The following is a 24,280-nucleotide window of genomic DNA, read 5'->3' on the forward strand; positions in this document are numbered from 1 at the left end:
TATTAACAATATTACAAAAGTTAATAAAAATAAATGTACACGTTAGCCACATAACTCAAGGAAAACTTAAACCCTGGATAATAGTACTGTGTATAAGGCAAGCTATGAGATTTCTAATATCTCAAAAAAAGGAAGAAGTTGGTGGAAGAAAACACCAATCTCAAGTGAAGATATTGAAAGTTAATTCCTCCACTTAACCTCTAGTCTGTTAAGTGAATATATTTTCGTTTGGGATTGGTGTTTTCTTTCGTTTTTCTTTAAGGAACGCCTTTTCAATCGTCTCTGACCTCCTCTTCAGGCAATTTGGTTTTTTTGTTGTCCGTTCTCCAAAGAAAGAAAATTAAACAGAGAGAATGGTTATTGTAAGATCTCATCTAAGTAAAAATGACATAAAGAAATAATTATTATCAGGTATGTAATTCCATGGTAAGATAGACAATACGAATATGAGATGTGATGAATTTAAATTAAAAAGCACATTTTCTTATTTGTATTGATCTCATTGATTTTTGAGCACTGTGCCAAGGTTGTGCTAACTTTTGAATAAATAATCAAGAATGAATCAGCGAAAGAATTGTGACTTTCCTCCTGTGGTAGGCGGGGTGATAACCTATAATTTGATAGTTACTTGTCAATAAATTTCACAGCTAAACTAAACACTGAAGATGACAAAATGTATTGGACAGGCAAAGAATTGCTTTTTTTAGGGTTGGATTCCTGCCTGAGAGTCACATGTCCAATTGGCATGAAGTCTCTTACTTAGGAACTTACAGTTCGATAGTTACTTATCTTCTTCGGCTGCCTATCATCGCTGATTTTATCAGTTTTACCATCTTCAGTGTTGAATTTTGGTGATTTCTGTCAAGTGAAGTTGTAGTTATGAGATCATCGATGGTGAGGGGACTGTGTCAATATTAGTCTTGTTTGTCAGTGTGTTTGATTTTTTTTTTAAATTTTTCTAGTTGATCTTTTTGATCTTCGGTCTTTTTTCTTTTAATTTATGTAATGATGATGGATTAAATCAAATACACAACCTACAAATGTGAGAGTAAATCTGCCACTGCTGACTTTTTGATATCTCCAATTTTCGACATATCCCATTTGTTGATCATTTCTTTAAGTAAGTAAACAATTACAAATTTCAGACATGCAAGAGGGCTTAGCATCCAACTATCCATTGGGTTTCACTGACCAAATTAAAAAACCAATTGAATTCGAAAAAAAGATTCAAACAGTACCGCTAGTGTGGCAAATATGAGTCAGATGCATAACCACAACCAACATCGCCCTCTCATTTCCTTAAGTGTATACTGAAATATACTAACTGAGGTGAACTTTGTTTATACCTAAACGGATTAGACTGAGACTGTTTGTATAAATACCTAAAAGGAGTGCTTTATTATAGAAATTAAATGTGAAAAAACAAATTTTAAGTTATATTGGTTTTATTGTAATCTATAAAAAATATCATTATTGTAATGGTTCTTTCTTTTTTCAAAACAATTTTATTTTCTAGTTTTAATATAGTGGTAACTATGCTGATCGCATGAAGCAAATAATATTTTTGTCTTTTGTTACACTTTCTGTAATATTCTAAACAATTTGTCTGAAATAAACATTACTATTATTATTATTAATAAGTATAACTGTTTATTTATGCTACGATTAATAAATATAAAAATTACACAAATATCAATAATGATATAAATTAGCAACTAGGAATAAATCAGCACCTTTTATTATTTTTTTTATTTTGAGTTGAAATTAAATTAAAAAAACATGTTTTGCCATTTGTGTATAAGGGGAGGAAAGACCCTCCCAAGATGAAAAGACTTATTTTATTTAAACCAATAAATATTTATTTTGATTAATTTATTTTTTAGTTACAAATTTTAATTAAAGTTAACACCTCGGAATAAAGTTAAAGAAGAGTTTAAATGCCATGAAGGAATGCATTTATTATTTTAACCACATCCCCCTTTCTTACAGCAAGATTTTTTCGGAGGCCTGTACGACGATCCACCATCACCCATCAAAGGATTGTACTCTGCGTACAGAAAGGAAAAAGTTATTAACAATAAAAATAATCCATATGTGTTTGGTGGTCATAATTATTTTAATTAGTTATACTTATTTAAGCATAAGAGAAAGAAAGTAATAAAATGTAAAAATAATCATAAATTATTAGTTAAAATAGAAGTAATAAGTTTTGTGTTTGTAGCAAACAAACCAAAATAATAAGGAAAAAGTAATTACCTTTTTTGTAAGGTGACTGGCTCGATGATCCGCCAAGTTTATGTCCTGTCAGTAATTTTTCCCTTTCAAGTCGTTTTTGCTCCTCCCTCTGAAATAATGCCGCTGATTATTAAATCACTAAAACACATAATTTTAACCTATTTTAATTTTTTTTTAACCACCAGCATCCTGGGGATAGATAACCTCTTGCTGTGGCAAACCCTGTTAATTTTTTTTGTTACTTAAAAAATTTTGTTTTTCGTTGATACTTGGATCGAACCATTGACCAGTAGACTGTAGTCTGTTTAAGACTTATCGCTTCAGTCGCATATGTTGATTCCAAGTAAATCGTTAGTCTAGGTTGCATTGTTCTATTCACATTCTGGGTATAAATGTAACATGGACACACTTTTTTATTTCCCTTTATTTTTCATTATTACTATCTGCTATACATGAGATATATCGATTCAGATCTTCAGAAGCTACTAATAAAGTAGGATCGGAGTTGAAAGATGCAAGGAATATGGTAGGTGTAGTAGGGACTTATGTGATATAAAGGATAACGAGGACTGGCCCAAGTTTACAACTCAACAGTACTTTGTCGGACCCGAAACAACCGCTTTGATAGATAAGAACGGAGGATTGAGAGTGTATTTGTATTTTCAATCTCACCTCTTTTCTCCTTTCTTCTGCCTCTTTGGCTTTTTGATTCAATTCCTCTTGCATCTTCTGTCTAGCTGCAGTGAGAGCTTCCAACCTTTCTCGAGCCAGATCTGGATCTGAAGAGAAAATCAATTTTGTATCATGTAACTTGGGTCATTTTTGTAATGTACAAAACGCAATTATTGTTTTAGAAAAAAGTGAAACAATACTTTTGTGATATTTTTCAGCATATTTTTGCTCTTCCCTCCTTGTATACCAATCATCCAAGTATTTATTAATCTTGTCCCTGTAAATGAGGTAGAAAATGCCAAGTCCAACTAGATACCATCCATAGTTCATGAGAAAGTTTGTGCCTGAATGAAAAAGGGATTTTATTAAAATTTAATATATTTAGAGAACATAGTTATTTTGTTAGACACCTTTTGTTGCTGGAAAATAATTGAAACTAGCCATTATTACACTGAATTTTGTTGGGGTTCACATAAAACTATGAGAACTATATTTTCTATTAAATTCACTAATTTCGTGGTCCGCTTGACCAATTAATATATTACAATTAATTAAGGTTTTTAGTTGAGATAAAAAAGTCAATGGCACAAGCGAGATTCAAACCCAGGATCTTCGGCTAGATACGCCGTCTTTCATTTGTCGCCGAGAATCCAATCCGATTAAACAAATGAAATGGCCCCAGAGAGCTTTAGTGAAGTATACTTCATTTTAATTCATTAAATTCACTAATTTCGTGGTCCGTTTGACCAATTAATATATTACAATTAATTAAGGTTTTTAGATGAGATAAAAAAATCAATGGCACAAGGGGGATCCCGGAATCCAATCCGGTTACACATTTGAAAAATGGCAAAAAGGAGGGAAAATTCAAACGGTGGGGTTGAGATGGGAAGTTAGTGTCCGAGTGGATCGAGGTCACGATAGCTCAAGTGGTAGAGCAGTGGCGAATCTTGCCGAAGATCGTGGGTTCGAATCCCGCTCATGCCACTGACTTTTTTATCTCAACTAAAAACCTTCATTAATTGTAATATATTTTCTATATTCACTGAAAGTCTTCTAGTAAATTATTTAGTGTAGAATAAATATGTTTTACAGTACAAAACCTTAACGCTGATGATTAGTCAACCATTGGCCATAAAACACTAACACCCCCTTGGGCTCTCTGTATTGTGCACTCTAAGGTTTGAGAGGATTTGTAGGTAGGTCTAGGCTGCGGTTCCCTTTCCCGAGACCAATTAATTAACAAGTTAAACTATGAGCCAATGTCACTTGTAGGATTTTGTAGACATGCATGGCAATACAGATATTTTTATATCAATGAAACGAATATTTAGTCTTGTATAATTTAATTTCAATTTGTTCTCATTATTATTGTGTTTTTGTATTAATTTACACATGTTGTATTATTATGCACTTTTGTTGTTTGTTTGCAACTTCGCCAGAAAGAATTTTCCTTGAAGTAATGGTACTTATTTAGTAGCTGTAATTTAATTGTACATTATTGGATTATAACAAATAAAGTTCCTTTATTATTATTATTATTTGCATATAAGGCTATGAAATGTATGTATATGAAGGAATTATGTGAGCAATTTTGTTTTATAAGGTATGTGATCATGTATGTGTGTAATTGTTTTTTGATGTCGGTATTGTGTATATGGATGAAGACCGGTCAAAAAAAAGTCTAACAAATAAGGTGTTGTTTCATCCCCATTTTACCACAATATATCCATATACACTAGGTTACAGGATGTGCAAAAGGTATAAAGTGATTATGCAAATTATGTTTAATTTGTTATCTATACAGACATTTTGGTGGTTGGGTTTGGCATAGGAATAAAGAAAAACAACAAAGTATAATGCCTTGGTGCTATTTGGTTGCCATTTTACGACAAGCATTTTGTAGTTTATGCATACATATAACACAGAAAACAAACACTTTGAGCCCTGAAGATGATCTCAATAAAGATCGAAACATTGGCACGATAAAGAAAATGTTTTTCTGAAACCTACATCACACCAGACCGCATCTCACGATTTCTGAATAAATACATATTACATTTACCAATATTAATATTATCGTCTTAGCACCATATTTCTGTACATACAAGGTTATGCAATGTATATACATAAAAGATTTTTGTGGGGGCGTTGGTGGCTGCAACGGTTTAGGCATTGATACGGCGCTCATCACTGTTAAGTCTTTGTGCTATGTAGGCTTGATACAAACTGCTCCACAGAAGGGAAAAAAATGAACACTATTGATTTCTTTGAATTTAATTTCTTGATTTTGGCCATATTTTTTGCTCTGTTTATGATCGAACAATTTTTTTTAATGCAAGATAATTAATGCAAGACTAACTGTCGCCACCAATGTTATGCAGTACCTTTGAGATGTCAACATTTACACCTTAACCCGCCCAGCCTGTATTCCTTATTTGAACCCCAATGAATAATTGTGGGACGAGCTAGGATATTGGTTAAAACAAGCAAAAAAAAATCCTCTTACAGCCTTAGCTGAGCTGAAAATTACGTTTGTTGAGATATGAGATGAAATTCCTCAAGAAGTGGTTAGAGCTTAATTATGAGCATACTAAGAAGTTTAGAGTGTATAATAAGAGCAAAGATTGTTCAGATTGTTTTATATTGGGTTGTCCGGAAAATAATGCAGGATTTTGGTATTAAACAAAAAAAAAGAAACTAGTTACTTTAAAGCAATGTTCTTTAATCAAAATAATTTCCCATACTCTCAATACATTTCTCCCAACGTGTTGGTAACTTATTAATTCCGTCTGAGTAGAATTCAGAATTTTTAGAATTGATAAAGTCAATAAATGCATTTTCCAGTTCCGTTTGATTTTTGAATATTATGTGTTGTAAGTAGTGGTCCAGGTGTCTAAAAAAATGGTAGTCAGTAGGCGAGAGGTCCGGAGAGTAGGGTGGGTGAGGCAAAGTTTCATAGCCAAGCTCCAATAATTTTTGTGACGTTACACGTGACACATGTGGTCGAGCGTTGTCATGCAACAAAATGGGCCCTTTCCGATTGACCAAAGAGGGCTTCATTACTGCCAATTTCTGATGCATGGTATTAATTTGGTTACAGTATGATTCAGCATTGATGGTTTCGCCAGGATTTAAGAAGCTGTAGTGTATTAAACCAAATGAAGCCCACCATACCGTAACCATTACCTTTTTTTGATGAGTTGGGGGCTTTGGAAAATGTATTGGAGCTTCTCCTTTGTCGAGCCACTGTCCAGAACGTCTAGTGTTATCGTAGAGAATCCACTTTTCGTCACATGTAACAATTCTGGCCAGAAATGGGTCATTTTTGTTTCGACAAAGAAGTGATGCACAAACATCAAAGCGCTGATTTTTTTGGCGATCGTTTAATGAGTGTGGAACCCAATTTTCGAGTTTTTTCACTTTTCCAATCGCCTTGAGGTGGTCAGCGACGGTCGTTTTACTGACTTTGAGTTGCTCTGCAAGTTCTCGAACAGTTGTTTTGGGGTTTTCTTCCACCACTGATCGCAGAACATCATCATTAAGAGAGGAAGGCCTTCCACGACCTTCTTCATCTTCAAGGCTGAAATCTCCCTCCCGAAATTTTTTAAACCACCTTTGCACAGTGCACTCATTAACACAACCCTCGCCCCAGATTTGGTTAATGTTTCTAGCCGTTTGGGCTCCGCTTCGGCCGAGTTTAAACTCGTAAAAGAAAATCGTACGAAATTCTCGCTTTGACATTATAAGGATGACTGAATTATTTCCAAGTAGCGGAATGCTACAGAGGTAAACAAACAATATCATTTGGAAGAGGATTAATAAGTGTTGACATTCATACAAATGAGTAATCCTGTAAACGTAAACAGAATATTTTATATAGATTTTTTTTAATGAAAACTTAAAATCCTGCATTATTTTCCGGACAACCCGATAATTTTATAAAACTGCTCAAAAATTAATAGGGATATATGTAATTTATTTTTATTCTATTAATTTTAATTAAATTAAGTGATACATTCTTATAAGTTGGATAAAACAAAATAGAAAACACAAACCAAATCAAATAAATGTTACGCCTCATTTTTAATAACAGATTTACTTAAGCATAGTAAACGTGAAGATTACTTATTTTGTACTTTTTTTATATTTTTTTTTAAAGCAGCGTAGTTTTCATGGTTGGAGATTTATGCATCGACGAAAAATATATTCACTGCAGATTATAATGTAAGCTGACAGGCAAAAAATTCCATCCAATTGATTTTTTTCCCCTCAATAAAAGAAAATTCTGCCCTTAATTTGTCTTATTGTTTCTACCAATAAATATTTGTTTATTGTGTTTTAAATTGACCCTTAATCAAAAATAAGGATAAAGGATTTTTAAATGTTTACTTTTTACGGAATTTAAAATATTTATTAAGTCTCATTTGAATTCTGAATCAATAAACTTTCAGTTTTCATCTTTTTGTTCTTGATTTCAATTTTTAAACTTAAAAATGCCACTTAGTGCTGATGATGATGCACGTGGTGTGGCACTTATTGATAATGGACTTTCCGTCAGGTATGCAGCTATTGACCGTTTTTTGACTTTGAGAATTTTGTAAAACCAGCACCATATTGTTGTTCAAGCGATTCATCAGCTCCAGGAAGTTTGAGGTGTCCAATTTTCTGAAAGCACTGCTCAAAGAAGATTAAATCAGTATGGCGTTTTGCCCTGTAAGAGGAACAGAATTGACCCAAACAGAGTTGCATGGCTCCCATTGGCTCAAGAACACAGCCGTTTGTCTTTTGACAATTGGTCTGCCGTACTTTTTACAGATGAGTTAGATTTGTTCTAAAATCTCCGGATGGGCGTGAAAGAGTGTGGAGAAGGGAAAATGAAAGGTACGAAGACTCATTTTTCAGCTCAGTGGTCTTGTGGGCAGAACTCTCAATGGAGAGTTGCACAGAGTTGGTGTTGTTCATGGAGGGTCTTTGACAGCCAATCCCTACGCGGATTAAATTTTAATGCACCATGCATTGCCAATCCTCGATGAAATCAGTGACAATCCTATTCTAATGCACGATAATGATCGTCCACATATTGCCCGCATAGTACAAATGTACCTTCAACAGCAAAACAACAGGGCCTAGCCTGGCCAGCCCGTTCTCCAGACTTGAACCCCATCGAACATTTATGGGATAACCTCAAAAGATGAATAAGTCCATCACTTCCTGACACGTTCCACGATCATGAAAGAAATCTTCGTGAAGAATGGGCTTACCTCGACCAAAGAGACATTTCCATACTGGTAGAAAGTATGTCAAGGCGTCTTCGAGATGTAATGAAGACAAGAGGTGGAAATACGAGATATTGAAATGTTTTTTCCATTTTCCTTAGTAATTTACATTTTTTTAAACTTTTTTACACAGACTCAATTATGAAACGTTAAACTTTGATTAATATATAAAAATATATACAAATCAAGTTATATTATAAGTGGGTGGAATTTTTTGCCTGTCAATATATTATTTTGTGGACAATCGATGTGTATATTTTGCGTGCAGTTAAAAGAATGGTTTTGGTCTAATATTACGTGGCGTGTGTTTTGTTTGTCGAATATTACGTTTGATGGAGTATTCGGCTCACCGTAAGAGGACAAAGTCAAATAGCTGGCTTGCTCGTCTGTCATTTCGCCGTTCAATCCGTAATTAGCATCGGCCATTCTATCCGGGAGATGTCGGAAATCCTCATTAAAGCCCCTGGGCAAAGAATTTCCACAAATGCCAGTTCATCCAGGAGTGGGGAAGGTTATTTGGAAAGTGTGTCGAACGCTTTGGAGATAAGAGAACAGCTGATTGTTGGAACAAAGTGGTTGTGGGTTTTTTTTGTTAAAGATTTTTTTGTTTGATAGTTTTTTTCTTTGTTAATTTTTTTTTGTGTTTTTTTGGTGGATAGTAAAGGAAAAGATTTTGTCGGATTTATAAGCTCCTTGTTCGACGTTTGCGCCGTGGAGTGGGGTTGATAAAGGAGTGCAAAGCAGGTGTCTCCATCTGCGAAGTCTGATACCAATTAGAAAAGTGAGAAGGGAAGAAGGCTTAACCCCGTCTAGTCTCCGCTTTTCAGACTCCTCGTCTGCCGTTCACAATTTCCCCTGGCGGATCGCTTTCGGCCGGTTATGCTCGCGGTTCGCGTTTTCGAGATTTCCTAGTCGTCGGCGTGCCTGCGGAAGAAAGGCGTCGAAGATGTGAGAAGTGCGACGAGGATATAAACAAATGGACGGACACTCTCTCCACTGGACGTCGGTTGTTTATCTCGTGAAATGGGATCGGCCTAAAATGTGCAAATGAAGTCGGCCGAGTTGTGATCGTGTCGGGGGCCGCGACCGCCTAGCGCCTTTATTCTTCAGTTTGTCTCCTCAGACCGGCGGCGGATAGAAAACAAGTGAAAAATGGCAGATTTGGAGGCGGTCCTCGCGGACGTCAGCTATCTGATGGCCATGGAGAAGAGCAAATGCACTCCAGCTGCTAGGGCCAGCAAGAAGATCATCCTTCCAGACCCGAGGTGAGTGGGACAACATTAAAAGTTCAATACGAGATTTGAGTCGGTATCACATTCTCCCCCCCCCCATAAATTGGTATCACCTACTCACGAACTTCGTTTTACGGGGCAAGTCCGGGATTTTAACCCCGGACCCACCAGGAATGCTTTTAAAGTCCCTCCCTCAAAACAGAACACCTTTGACCAAAAAGAATTCAGACTTCCATCTCAAAAACCTTCCTCAAAAATTTTGACACATTTCGTAACATGACGGTCGTAAAGTCAAACCGCAACATCCATTTCTAGAAAAACCCATCTCTAAACAGATTCCACTAAAACGAAAAATTTTTCATTAAAAAACGTACGCAATGTAGATAATTTAAACGAAAAATCTCACCACAAAAGCATGGGTCAAAATTTGCCTTAACAACATATTCCCACTTCGTAAAGTTCTCACTTTTATCGATAAGGCTGTACTGTGAAGGTGAAATAATAACTAAATGGGTCAGAGCCAATTTTCCTCCCTGAACTTTCATTTCCAAACTGACATCTTCACCAAGAATCACCAATGTGATTAATTATGCATCACAAAATAAGCTTGCGATGTGATGTCGAATATGAACGACCATTTTATAAAGAAACCTGAAATTTTGCCTTAATTGTAAAAAAAAAATTGTATTGTAGTTCTAGGAAACGTTATGAAAATTGTATCGCTACTTGAAGTTTTTTAGTTTCAATCCATCAGAGAAATGACATTTTAAATTGCAACCCAGGATCTGTTCATTATAAAAATAATTATAATTTATGCGTTTTATGGTTAATTTATGAGTTCAACTGATATCATCAGTGCTAGAAGATGCCGTTATGTTTATTTCTTCTGAAATGAATACTTTCAAACAGTACGTATCCTAATCATTTAGCGCCAGTTAGTAATAATAATTTTCGACTTGTTTATAATAAAATTGTTCATTTTCCATTGTGCGTGGTTGGTTTAGGGGTTCAGCATTATCACTATAGTAGAGCATACATTTTCTAACGTATTTCTTCTTTGATGATGGATGAAAGTATTTTGAGATACAGTTGTTTTATTTTATGGCACAGTTTGTTGAACCACCCAAAAAACCTACCTCTACACAGATTCAATATCAAAACGTGAAATTCTTCATTAAAATCCGTCACAATATACATAATTTAAACGAAAAATTTCATCACAAGAGTATGTACAAAAGTATGTGATTTGCCATAAACAACGTATTCCCACTTCGTAAAGGTCTCACTTTTATCGATAAGGCTGTACTGTGAAGGTGAAATAATAACTAAATGGGAAAGAGCCAATTTGAAAAGCTTTTCCTCCCTGAACTGTCATTTCCAGACTGACATCTTCACCAAGTGAATCACCACTGTGATTTATTATGCATCACCAAATAAGGTTGTGATGTGATGTCGAACACGAACGGCCATTTTATAAAGAAACCTTAAAATTTTGCCTTAACCGAAAAGAAATTTGTATTGAATTTCTAAGAAACAACATTATTACATTAAATTGTATCGGTACTTTAAGTTTTAACAGTTTTTTTAGTTCCAATCCGTCACAGAAATGACATTTTACAATCCAATCGCGGTTCTGTTGTTTATAAAAAAAATTTATGCGTTTTGTGGTTAGTTTATGAGTTCAACGTTATCATCAGTGCTAGAAGATGCAGTTATGTTTATTTCTTCTGAAATGACAATACTTTGAAACACTGTACGTATCCTAATCATTTAGTGCCATTATTAATAATTTTCGGTTTGTTTATATAAAATTGTCCATTTTCCATTGTGTGTGGTTGGTGATTTGGTGACATCACTGTAATAGAGAATATATTTTCTAACGTATTTCATCTTGAATGATTGATGAGGGTATTTTGAGATACAATTGTTTTGTTTTTTGGCAAAATGTTTGAACCCCCCCCCCCCTACAAACTACATCTACGCATATCAAAACGTGAAATTCATCATTAAAAACCGTTACAATATGCATAATTTAGACAGCAGATTTCATCACAAAGTCATGTATCATAATTTGCCTCGAACTACACATTTCTACTTCGTAAAGGTTTCACTTTTATCGATAAGGATTTATTGTGAAGGAGAAATAATAATTAATGAGTCAGAGCCAATTTGAAATGGTTTTCCTCCCTGAACTTTCATTTCCAGACTGACAACTTCACCCTGTGAATCAGCAGTGCATTAATTATGTATATCACATTATTCCTGTGATGCGATGTCAAAACATTTTGAACAAGAACGGCCATTTTATAAAGAAACCTTAAAATTTTGCCTTAACTGAAAATAAATTTGCAGTGAAGTTGTTCAAGAAACAGCACTGGCGTAAAATTCTTATTTTTATTGTGAATTTAAGATCTGCAACTAGGAGGGTATTTGAAAATGCAGATCTTTCCTGATTTAAGTATTTGTTGAAATTTATGCACAATTAATAAACGAATAACAACAAGCAATCTTAATTTTTCAAGATTTCAATTAATTTAATTTCGAATAAGGACATCTGAATATTATCAATGTTTATTTATTGTTTTGTTTACAACAAAATAATTCATTTTACCCCTTGTTTAGTTTATGAGTTTTCAACGCAGTATTGCTAGAAGATGCAGTTCTATTTAGTTCTTCTGAAATGAGAATGCTTTAAAACACTACGTATCGTAATTCATTAGTACCAGTTATTAATAATAATTTACGACTTGTTTATAATAAAATTGCTAATTTTCCATTGTGTGTTGTTGGTTTATGATTTTTCAGCGTTATCACTATAATAGAGCATACATTTTCATATGTATTTCTTCTTGGACGATAGATGAGAGTTCTTTGAGATACGATTCTATTGTTTTTTGGCAGAGGTGGTTGAACCACCCAAAAAACCTACCTTTATGTAAGACTTTACTGTAAAGGTGAAATAATAACTAAATGACTCAAGAGCAAATTTGAAATGGTTTTCCTCCCTGAGCTTTCATTTCCAGACTGACATCTTCACCTGTGAATCACCAGTATGATTAATTATGCACCACACATTATTCCTATGATATCAAAACATTTTGAACATGAACGGCCATTTTATAAAGAAACCTTAAAATTTTGCCTTTAGAAAAGAACAAAACATAAAAAAATTGTTCAACAAACAACACTGACGTAAAATTCTTATTTTTATTGTCGATTAAAAGTGTTTAGTATCTCAACTCAATATAACTTAATTTAGACAACAAATCTCATTATGAAAATTTGTACTATAATTCATCTCTACCTCGTTAAGGTTTGTCACTGTTATTGATTCGTTAGTGCCAGTTAGTAAGAATAAATTTCGACTTGTTTATAATAAAATTGTTAATTTCCCATTGTGCATGGTTGGTTTTGTTTTTCAGTGATATGACTATGATAGAGCATATATTGCTAAGCTATTTCTTCTTGGATGGATGTATTTTGATAAAATTGTTTTGTTTTTGGCAGAGCATTGTTAAACCATCAAAAACCGTCACATTGTACATAACTTAAACAAATCACATCACATTCATGTACTATTATACACCCCATACCTGCACATTTCCACCTCGTTAAATTGTAACGAAATTGTTTAAGAAATAACACTGATGTAAAATGCTCATTTTTTTATTGGTAATCGAAGTTTTTAGTTTCAATCTACCACAAGGAGGATATTTTAAAATGCAGCCCTTTACAATTATTATTATTATATTTTTATAGTTGAAGTTTTCTTTGATCCACAATCAAAATAAATAAAAACATTGACTCATGATATTTCAGCTTATTTTCCTTGGAATGCGGACATTTTAAAATACAATATTTTCAGTGGTTATCTATTTTTTTAAACAATAAAATCATTAAATTGTGTGGTTTGTTTGTGTTTTCAACGTTATCAGTTGTGATAGCAAGTATATTTCCCTTATTTTTTCTCAAATGAGAATAATTGAAACACTGTAAGTTTCCTGATTCTTCTGTGTCAGTGCTTAACAATTGATTTAAATATTTATAATTTTCAACTTTTTTAAAAATACAATTGTCGATGTTAAATTGTGTGGGTTTGGTGAGTCTTCAAGTTTGATGAAATATTTTTTCGAATATTTCTCCTGGGTTATTTTATTAAACAGTTATATTTGCTGTTTAATAGAGTATCCTTTAGCAGTTTATTTACGAATTATTATAAATATATGCTTCATTTGTACTAAAATTGCTAATTTTACATTGTGGATGGTTGGCTTATTTATTTTCTTCTTTATCAGTTTGATAGACATTTCTATGATATTCTTGTTGGATGATGGACGAGGCTATTTTGAAATACAATGTTTGAGATTTTTGTTTGGCAGTTTATTTAGGGTCATTCAAGCTGGGAAATGGTTGATAATTGCAATATAATTTAATTTTTGCGTTGTGCTGTTTATAATAATCAAACTTGGTTTCAATTCGATATAGGATTTTTTAAACAATATTTTTTTGTGTACATTAACAGCATAGATGTCATGTTTCAATGTAGCTTGCGCCCATATCCGTCCTCATTTTTACTGGAAGAAGGATAGATGTTAAAAATTGTGTAAGTTGATTATTTGCAAAGGAGTAATTTGATAATATAATTGAATATTTGCCGTTTTTATAGTTTCAACCTGTAGAATAACTTACAACTCCTCTAGGAACTAAACGTTTATGTATTTATTTTAAAAAAGCCATTCTAGAAATAATTTTGCTAAATTTGAGGGATATCACTCACTTTCATTTCTTAAGGCAGTGTTCTGTAGTCATTTTCATTCCTAAAACCCAGAAACCAATCAACCACATATCCTCCTACAGACAAATCAGCGTTCTTCCTTTGAAGTCCCAAAATGCTCTAAAGATTCCTTTTAAAACGTTTAGATACCCATCCGAGATACACGAAGAATCACTCATGTCCACCAATTCGGCTTCCGTACCTAACGACCCAGCAATGTTTCAGAGTCGTTGACACCATTTCCTGAAGAGAACAAAGGGTATTGCTTAGGCGCGTTCCTATAGGTGACCCACGGTATTGATAGGATCTGGCACCCTGGCATTCTTTATAAGCTTCAACGCTTCCTATCCTCCCCTTATTTCTGATCCTGGAATTTCTTATGTAATAATTCTACAGTGAGGTGCGAAACTATCAGATCAATATCAGACATCAATACAATCCAGCGTCTTGGAAGGGTTTCATGTCCGATAATGTATACCATTTATATTGGTACCTATACATCGCAACGCTATCATTACCTTTGCGGATGACAGCAGTACGGTCTTATAATCCAAATCCTAACCCAACAACCTCTAACACCGAAGAAAACCTAGAGTTTATGAAAGACTGGTGCAAAAATGGACAAGAGGATGCAATTCTGAATGAGGAAAAATGAACACAGTTAACAATTGTATTGAAAAAGAGTCTTGTACTGTACGTTAACAGCAAGGAGAATTGATATCCACTCAAGTGAGATACTTAGGTCTATACTTAAACAGCTGACCGACGTGGATCTTCATAGAGACCAAAGAGACTACATTTTAACAGCAGACTTGAACAATTATGAAAATTTTAGGACGAAATCTGTATTGACCGTCAAAACTCTACTAACCTATGCAAGACATTACTGCTACCACTTTGTACATACGGAACTGTGAGATTCTACCAAACCATTTAATACAGAGCATACGATCCTTTCAATCAAATGTGATGACATCACCTCAACATCCTTTTGTCTACGAACTGAACCAATCCCGCGTCAAGCTTTCGATCCATCCTAACCGTAAGGCCTTCATTTTCTTATCCTGAGAACCAGCCAAACCGCATTAAACTAGATCACGTTAGCTGGTTTCTCTTAACCTGTGCACCAAGTGGAGTGCTGGCCATAATGTCCTTTTCTGAATCCTATTCAACCATCAAAGAACACCTTGAGCTTATCAAGCACTGTGTAAAACATGAACGACTATACTGAAAGATAAAAAACGTACGTTTACATCGCAAAAACAGTCAGTCATACCCGTTATTCAGGAGCGACTTTCACTCAAGTCAGACACTTAGGACCATACCTAGACAGCTTACGTCAGCACCAAAACACTTAACAGAAGACTGGGACAACTACGAAGACTTTCAGGACCGGGATTTATTTTGACCAAAACTATATAAAGACCACTTTGCACAAACGGAATTGTGGGTGATCAGCTATCCAATGTCCAATGTCCTTCCATTCAAAAGTCCTCGGATAAATTTCAAAACAATAATTACTACGTCACCAATCTCACTATCTACAACACCACTACATTCTTTTTGTCAACCAACTGAGCTGATCCTTCTTCCATACCAACTTTCCATCCCAACCCTACTGCCCAAATCCTCTCTACACTTTTACATATCACACCATGTTTTAAACGACGACCTCAGGACCGTCTCTTATTCCTCATAATGCCTGCGAGCATTGGTCTCGTTTAACCTGCGTTCCCAGAGTGCAGTGCTGTAGGGTCAATGTTGCGACCTGGAAAAAAAAGCATTCACGCACTTATTTGTAATATGTACAGACTGCAAATAAATGATCTATTGCAAAAAAATAATTGGGCCACAAGAATTTGTGTAAACATTTTCAGATTACTTCATGTTTTGTTATGCAAAAAAGTTTAAAAATAACACAGTCCGAAATGAGGAGAATTACGCCAGAAATACACCAGTTGATTTAAAGAAAACACTTAAGTTATGACACAACTATTGTTTGTTCATTTGCGCCCATTTGGTTGTTCAAAATAAGATTTTTTTCAAATGTTTCTAGAGCAAAAATATATTGTTTTGTTTTAATTGTATGTTGAAATGCACTAATTATCATTTGATGTAATGAATTCCAAAAATGGTTTTTGTTTTATTTTTATTAAAATAATTGCGGGGAAAATTTCCTTTTAGTAGGTTAAAATCTGAATTGTCGGATAAAACAAACTTCTGTTGCATAAGAAATCCATTTAAGGCAATGTTTTGCAATGCAGCTTTGACATCATCTTACAATTCACTAATATTTGCAATAATCTTATCCTCTGGGCTATCTTTTTACGGAAGGAACCAAAATTGTTGCGCAAACGAGCCGTTGGGGCTGTTTAAAAATGTACGATTAGGCCTGTACTATAAATGGAATCCGGTTAATTTCTTGAAAACGTTTTGCAACGCGATTTCTGACTGCTTACGTTTTGTCGATGGTTGGGAAAAGAAAAATACAATTGCGTATTAGCGAAGAAATGTCTAAATTTAATACCTCTAATACACATTGAATTTGTTTAATTAAGTTTCCAAATGGTTTGGAGTAAACTTATTGCCCCATTAATTTAGCTTTTTAAAGATTGTAACAATCGGACTTTTTCTTGATCAAAAAATAAAAATGTGAAAGTGCAAGTGTGTGAAATATCAAATTATATTTTTCTTCACTAAATAAAGGCAGTTTTATTTAAACAATTTAACAAAACATACGGAAATAAACTGTAATTTGTCTCCAGTATTATCCATCATTACTTACAAAATGTTTACCCTCGTAAAAAAAAATCCATCATTCAGTCAGTATTTAAATTAAATAACAGTACCACTAGTTCTGTCACAAATTATAAAATATCATGGAACCCTACAAGCGCGACGTCAGGGTTAAAAGCAGGGTGAGACAATACGCTCAATCGTATTATTTCCTCAATCCTATTATTTCTGCGCATTGTTATTTCATATTAATTTCATAATTCCGGTTGATCATAACATTTTGTTTCTCATACTCTATGCCCATCAGGAAAAAGTAAAAGCACCTTCATGATTCCATCGAATACAAAGCATGAACATACTTGCTTTTTTTGAGCATACTTTTCACATACTTTTTTTTTTCCTTATGATCTTTGCATATTAGCCATGACGAATTCTTATATATGTGTTCAAATTGGGGGTTATCGGGAAAAAAAGGGCCAGAGGCGACGGTGGGAATCGAACCCACGACCGCGGAGTGAGAGTCTCTCATGCTAACCACTCGGCTACCGCTTGCCTTTAATTAAATTTTTCAATAATATACATTTTTTCCTCTTCGTAGTTTCCAACGGTCATTCACAGAAAAATAGTCAGGGTTATAAGCAGGGTGAGGCAAGAATTGCGGTTGATCGAATAAACTATCTTTTTTAAACATTTATTCCCTCTGGATCGGTTCTAACTACCTTCGCACTTGGTCCTATACCCCAATAATTTCTTTGATTATGGTTTTGTTTTTTCATTATCACTGGATATTATAATAACAAAATGAAATGCAAATGTAGGTGTGGTACTGGGTTTAATAAAATGATTAGCAAAAAATTAACTGTAATACGCATAGATTTTTTTTTTTTTTTTCATCGTCAATCGTCAGTTCGAAACGTATCTTCATATGTTTATTAAGGGCTTAAGCCTTAACCCTCATACATAATATCCAAGCTTAATACTCGTGTAATACCAGATATGTTTGATGGGTCTGTTCAGAATGTCAAAACCTAAATAATATTCAAATTTTTTATTCGTCGAAGTTGAATACAGAAGTTTTGCAAATGTTTCAAGCCCTTTTGATTTTGAAGTAACAAAGGTCATTGTAATTGTTGTGGTTCACCTGATTTTACATTTTAAGAATAGGCAATTCTTGGATAACAGGTAAAAACTATTTACAATTGTGAATGAATCATTAAAAATGCAAGAGATTTAAAATAGTACTGTAACTTCAGAAACCCCGACAAAGAGAGACACAAAAAATGACATGCCTCTTCATTAAGCTCTGGAAAGCTTTCCTATTCGTGACCATTGAACTCGGAAAAGACCTGAATCTGGGACTTCACCGTGTACTCAATCCCTGGTCATTATCGTCCAAAGGGACAAAGTTTGTGAAATTTCGGCCCGATAAGACAATCCGACATTTCTATATATATCGTTCTTAGACGGTGAGTCACGTTTTACGATAAGAAGCTCCGTATTCTCTCCATATGGCACCATGCACCATTACGACTTGTGTTGGACTGGAAAAAATAGTGCAAGGGTCAAATATTTCTCCTGGCCTTCTTCCAAACGTCTAGCGATCTAAGTCTAAAAGGAATTCATCTAGGCGGTACGAATTACTGCCGGTTTTGACCCATTGGCAGGTCACCTTGCGCCTATAATAGGAACAGGTAAACTTCGGTTTCTGGTACGCTTCTTAACTGTAAAGCCCTATCATTCTGGATTCCCTATTTCTTGGGAGAACTTTCAGGATCTTGGAAAATTATCAATATTCACCACTACCCCCTGGTCGTTATAAACTCATTACCATTTGATAAATAGGTGGACGGTCACATTTAGCCTGTTTTGCTTCGTGACCAGGCTTTTTAAAGTTTCTAAACTGAAGTTAAAACTTCTTCATAAGTCTTTACAGCCACCTGAATTCTTAGCCTCACTATAATTAGAAACTTTCGAGCTTAATATTATATTTTCAATAATGTTAATTTTCTTCATTATTATTTTAAATCTAATAATCATTCTGGACCAACTCCCTAAAGAAGCACTTGGAACGTTAACCCGCGAATTTTACTGTTATTCTTTGAATAAAAAGTGTGTGGATTTATTTAACAATTTATTTTTTTTAGTTAGTTTATCGTTTAGAAAGAATAAGTAAAAATACAATATTTGAGTTTTCATTTGTCGTCATAACGTTTATCAGTTTATTCAATAACCACAATATTTATTTTGGAATTACGTTATTACATCATAGTTACATAAATGTTTCTTCTAGGTTGACAAAATTCTTTTCCTTTACAATCCACATACTATGATTATTTCAACTTAAAGGTGGCAGTTTTGTTAAACAAATTACCCAGTTCTAAGAAAAAGTAAGAAAAATAACTAACTAAGGGACTAATATGTATTTTTAGCAATAAAAATGTTCAAAGATGTTAAACATTACTAATCTTTTAAATTAATTCTACCACAGTAGTACATGCTTTAAGTATTTTCGATAGTTCATTTCTTTGGTAATTAAATATATTATTAATTTACACAGTGGATATATTGAATAGCGATGCGCAAACATTTTCGATAAATTGTGTAAAAATATTGGTTATTTTTAATACAATTATTTAGCCAATCCTATTCAACATCAGAAAGTTTTCTGCTATTGTTAAAACTTTAACAATAAAACCATACAGGAAATGCATAGGTAATTATGGGCCTGAACCTAAACGAGGTTTTTTTTGCACAAAGTGCGATCAACTTTGTTGAATATTCGGAAAAGGCTGTTCTTCGCTGCTAGAGCGGCTAACCATTTTTTCTTCTCGACATTAAAGCCAAAATTTAGTATAATGTAAACGCCTAGATATTAACCCTGATCGACAATGGGATGGCCTCGTTATCGACCCTCACATAATAATGTAATATGGTTGTTCATTTAATGATGTAATATACAAATAGAAAACAAAATTGCTTCAGTTTTTCTGTTATTTGTCGAAATTCTGCATTTGTTGAATTATTTGAAACACTTTGCTGCTGATAGCTGAGATTTGTATTATTTAGAATGGTAACGATTCGGTAAGAAACTCGTAGGAACGTGTCATCTCCAAAGAGCTAAGTCCAAAGTCGATTTAATGTCTTTGAGTCGATTGTAAAGAAAATAAATAGTTACTCAGAAATCGTGAGATGCGGTCTAGTGTGACGTAGGTTTCAGAAAAACATTTTCTTTATAGAGCCAACGTTTCGATCTTTATTGAGATCATCTCCAGGGCTCATAGTGTTTGTCTTCTGTGTAATTGTGCCATTCTTGCGTGTCGTGTTGAGAGTTTTTCTGAAACCTACATCACACTTAGACCGCATCTCACGATTTCTGAAAATTATCGATTAACGGTACTAATCACCACAAATGATGAATAGTGTAGAACCTAGCAAGGTGCTATGGGGAACACCCGCTCCAATGCTTCCTACGGATGTCTGACTTCAAGATCTCTTGGATATAAAATGTTCTGCCTGATAAATAACTATTTATAAGGTGTGTGATATATCTAGGTGTTTATACATGAGACTTTAGAGCCTAACAGTCAAAGGCCAACCTTTCCAGTGTGTTTGTGTATGATTAATTTATGTTTAAGTTACTGTGTCAAGTTAAAACTACATAATGATGGAAGGATTTGATCTGAAATCAAATTCATTGGATATAATAATAATGCTATATTCTTGGATCTTGGAAAATGTATTAAAGGGTGAAAAGATAATTTAAAGGTGGACCATGATCCTTTATGGATTTTTGGAGTAAGATGACCTTAGTAAATTCCAAATATCGTAAAAGATTTACCAACGTTAATTGTGCCAGATAAAAAAGTAATACTTTAATTGGAAGACTTGACGTCTTTAATGTCGTTTGTAAAGGTATAAAGATTGTAGGTCCCAGGACTGAGCTCTGGAGAACACCCGATCCAATCCTTCCTAACAATGACTTAACAGTGCCTGAACGTAAAGTGTAACAGGTGTTTAAGTATGCTATATATCTAGGAAAACCCAGTAGGTCAAGTTTGTATGAAAGCACAGTTTATTTAAACACTACGCTCTGGTACGCAGTAAAATTATCAGTTTATCACCGTTTGGGCGGTTAATTCGTTATTGTGTATATCTGTCAGAATACAATAGCATATCTCTATTGGAAGGAGGCTATTTTCATCCATATTATTGGCTTTTATGTTGCTAATATGAATTTTCTCTGCTCATCGATATGTTAATATTTTGAGATTTCCTTTATCATTTTAATTACCCACGCTCTTGCATCGTAAAAATGTGTTTGTAATTTTTTAAAAGTAGAGAAAACCCCTTATGAATTTCCTTTGAGAATTTTTTTTAAATTCAAGACTAAGTGTGTTTATGCATTTCTACGGTTCCTCTGTTATTTCAAACCAAATCTAACCGGAATAATATTGTTTATCTTTTTAAATAAGAAGTTTAGGTTGATGAGTGATAATTTTAATCAGTTGAATAAAATATTCCCGTATATTTTAATTTACGTCAAGTTATCATTCTATCGTAGTTATAGTGTAGCATAACTTATTTCCCATCAGACAACGTCTTGTTTATTTATTAGTTGATAAAATATGAGGGAATTTACACTGAAACGTGCATTTTGTTTAAAGGAAGAAGTTGTGCTGAATGCCTAAAAACATCAATCAATTTTTAAAGTGGTGTTACTTTTGGTTGGTTATTTTTTTAATTATTTTTGAATAGCATCATGCTGTTGTTTTTCGATCGTTGTTTGAATAAATTGAACGTTTGTTTGAAAGTATCTTGTTTGCTTAACATTCTCATGTTTTATCGATACGTCTGTGAGTTTCTTGTTTTTTTAATTGTCGCATTTGCAGTTCGTAATATCCGCTTTGACCAGGCTAATTCAGATATGATTTTTATGTAAGACAGTAAGCAAAACCGTTTGCCATTTCATCGTTTCAGTTTTGAAACTGAATTTATTGCACAACGTCGTTAATGCACGCAGTTGCTCAATGACACAATTGCCAATTTCGAAACGAATTTTTGCATAAAGTGTAATTTAGCCCCCTTTTAGCGTTGACTGTAAAGCAAGCGATGTTCTTGAATATATTAATGTATGGAGCATTGCTATACTCTTTTTTTTTAACGAGTGTGAAACTTGTACTCGAGCGCTACCATAGTTTTCAAATTAGTCTAATTAATTGAATGTATATTTTTAATGCTTTTTAAAAAAATTTCAAACGTATATTTTACTTAACTGTTCAATAAAATCAGTAACTAAACTATTTATTATCATTTGTATTTTTTAGCATTCGATTACAGGGATAGTTGGATTTGATTGATTTATGTTAGCTCAATCTCCACAGCATATAGATATGAGTCTATCACTGCTCGCAGTCCACCGGTAATTCCGTTTTTGTACTTTTACATGATTTATCCGCCGTGCCTCCAGAATCACCCACCCCAGGTGTGGCATCGGAGGTCAGACCTTGGTTATATCCGCCCAGCTACCGAGGTTGGACTCGGGGTGCTGTCAAGAGTTAGGTCATTTAATCACCCAACGCAATCAGTTCCTAAATCCAACGTGGGTCTTCGATATTCCTGCATTATCATTTACACTAACTATCGTAAAGCCTTGTTCTCACTTGACGAGCGTACTCACATATTTGTGATCTGTGGCACGGAAAAGCTCGTGTCTTGGCCAATCTCGAAACGGCTAATAGTCACCCATTGCGTACATTTTTTTAACAAATTTTGATTTTAAAAAACAACGCTGGTAGTTCTATTATGATTTATAGAAAATGAATTCGGACAGTGATGACGAGGTTCAACTGTAACAAACCACAGCAGATCGTGGGAACGGGTACTTGAGCCGTACCGAGGCTTGGCAACGTCCATTCCATATACGGCCGAGCCACCTCGAGCAATAACGTCTTAACGTTCCACGGTGTGAGGTATGACAAACTTCACACCTTGCTCGTCAAGCCACACACCGTGGGAACAAGGCTTAACTGAGGATCGATGGCCGAATATTGAATCGATCCTCTCACATTACACATTCACACTAATAAATACATTCACTTTCAACTCACGCTGGATACAAAACTATCATTACTATATTCAATAAAACAACCCTGTTCCCTTCAAGAATCGGGACAAGACGCCCAGATAACCGCCGCTGTGCACAAGCATGATCCTCATGCCTGTTAGCCCCCCACGCTCTCTATAGGAATTGCACCTTTCAATTAGGTGGGACATGTCGAGAACCTTTCTCTACATGCCGAACATACACCCGGATTTTGGCACAAAAGTTAGTGTCCATGTATCAACCTCGCATGGCCTATTCTTAACTCACACAAGTAGTTTCTTGATGGAAATAAACCTTGAAATTAATTTTTCTTTGATTTTTAACGTTGAAAGCTGCTGTATGTTTTTAAAGCAAAATGAAGAATTTCTGGCCAGTGGATATCTTTTCAGGGTCCGCCCATTATGGCATGTTTTCCTAATATAATCGAGAATACCGCGGAGTTCATCAACCTGTTGATATACCAAAATAACACAAAGAAGGATAAGAATTTGTGACGTTTTCTGCATTGTTGAATAATTTCCCGCCGTTTTTATCGGCTCGGTCTTTTCATTAGTCAATTCTTTAAAACAGGGGACTCTAATCTTTCATTATTAGATATGTGGAACCATTTTAATTTGAATTTGAAAAAAGGAAGAACGCATTGTAGAATTTTTTCCGTTTTAAGCATTCTAGACTGGTTACAATACCACTACGTTAATTTTATAATTGATCATTGCTTTTGTATGTTGTATAATTGTAAATCCTTACTAAATACGTCATTCGAACGAACATAGAACCCTCTGACGTTTTATTAAGCCGGAGCGATACGCCTGTTTTCACCGTCAGACGTCTAGTCCGGTCGGTGGAATTGCGTGATTATTCCCAGCAATTATTCCTGGAGGAGCTTATTCAGACGTCGTTTGCAGCCGAGAGGAAGAAAGTAAAAGAAATCCCACCGAAAAGGGGGACCAGGCCATTTCGTAAAAATCGGGCAGATACTTTTTAAATCTCCGAACCAATTTCCCGCCGGTCGAAAAGAAAGGCCCCTTAATTTTAAACATTCAGGTCGACGATATATTTTCCTTTATTCGGACCAAATATGTTTTTCCGTCGCTACAATTTGGCATAATTTAATTGACTAACCAAGTTTGTGTGATTTTCTTTAATTAGGAGAAACGCTATAACGGTTTTTGACATAAGTTTCGGCTTTAAAATTGGCCGAAATATTATATATTTTTTCAGTCATATTTCCTGTGCAAGGTTCTTCAGA

At 34.4% G+C, this 24,280-nt stretch overlaps 2 protein-coding genes across 2 annotated transcripts in view; one reads left to right on the plus strand and one right to left on the minus strand.

Moving 5' to 3' along the window:
- Positions 1-1,722: 1,722 nt before the first annotated feature.
- Positions 1,723-8,915, minus strand: LOC106663609 (selenoprotein S-like). The gene is made up of 5 exons (XM_014388548.2): positions 8,537-8,915; positions 3,108-3,251; positions 2,908-3,014; positions 2,257-2,344; positions 1,723-2,047 (listed from the first exon to the last, which is right to left on the minus strand). Exons 1-5 carry the CDS (start codon positions 8,610-8,612, stop codon positions 1,965-1,967), a joined length of 498 nt encoding a protein of 165 aa, XP_014244034.1. The 5' UTR covers positions 8,613-8,915; the 3' UTR covers positions 1,723-1,964.
- Positions 8,916-8,957: 42 nt separating this feature from the next.
- The window catches only part of LOC106663608 (kinase D-interacting substrate of 220 kDa B), a 118,978-nt gene continuing 103,655 nt past the window's right edge, over positions 8,958-24,280 (plus strand). Inside the window, exon 1 of the transcript XR_001340063.2 lies at positions 8,958-9,451. The gene's annotated coding sequence lies outside the window, so the exon portion shown is untranslated. The remainder of the gene's footprint in view (positions 9,452-24,280) is intronic.

The sequence above is a fragment of the Cimex lectularius genome, unplaced genomic scaffold (assembly GCF_000648675.2).
Source record: "Cimex lectularius strain Harlan isolate CLEC.00 unplaced genomic scaffold, Clec_2.1 scaffold89, whole genome shotgun sequence".
Classification (NCBI taxonomy): Eukaryota; Metazoa; Arthropoda; class Insecta; order Hemiptera; family Cimicidae; genus Cimex; species Cimex lectularius.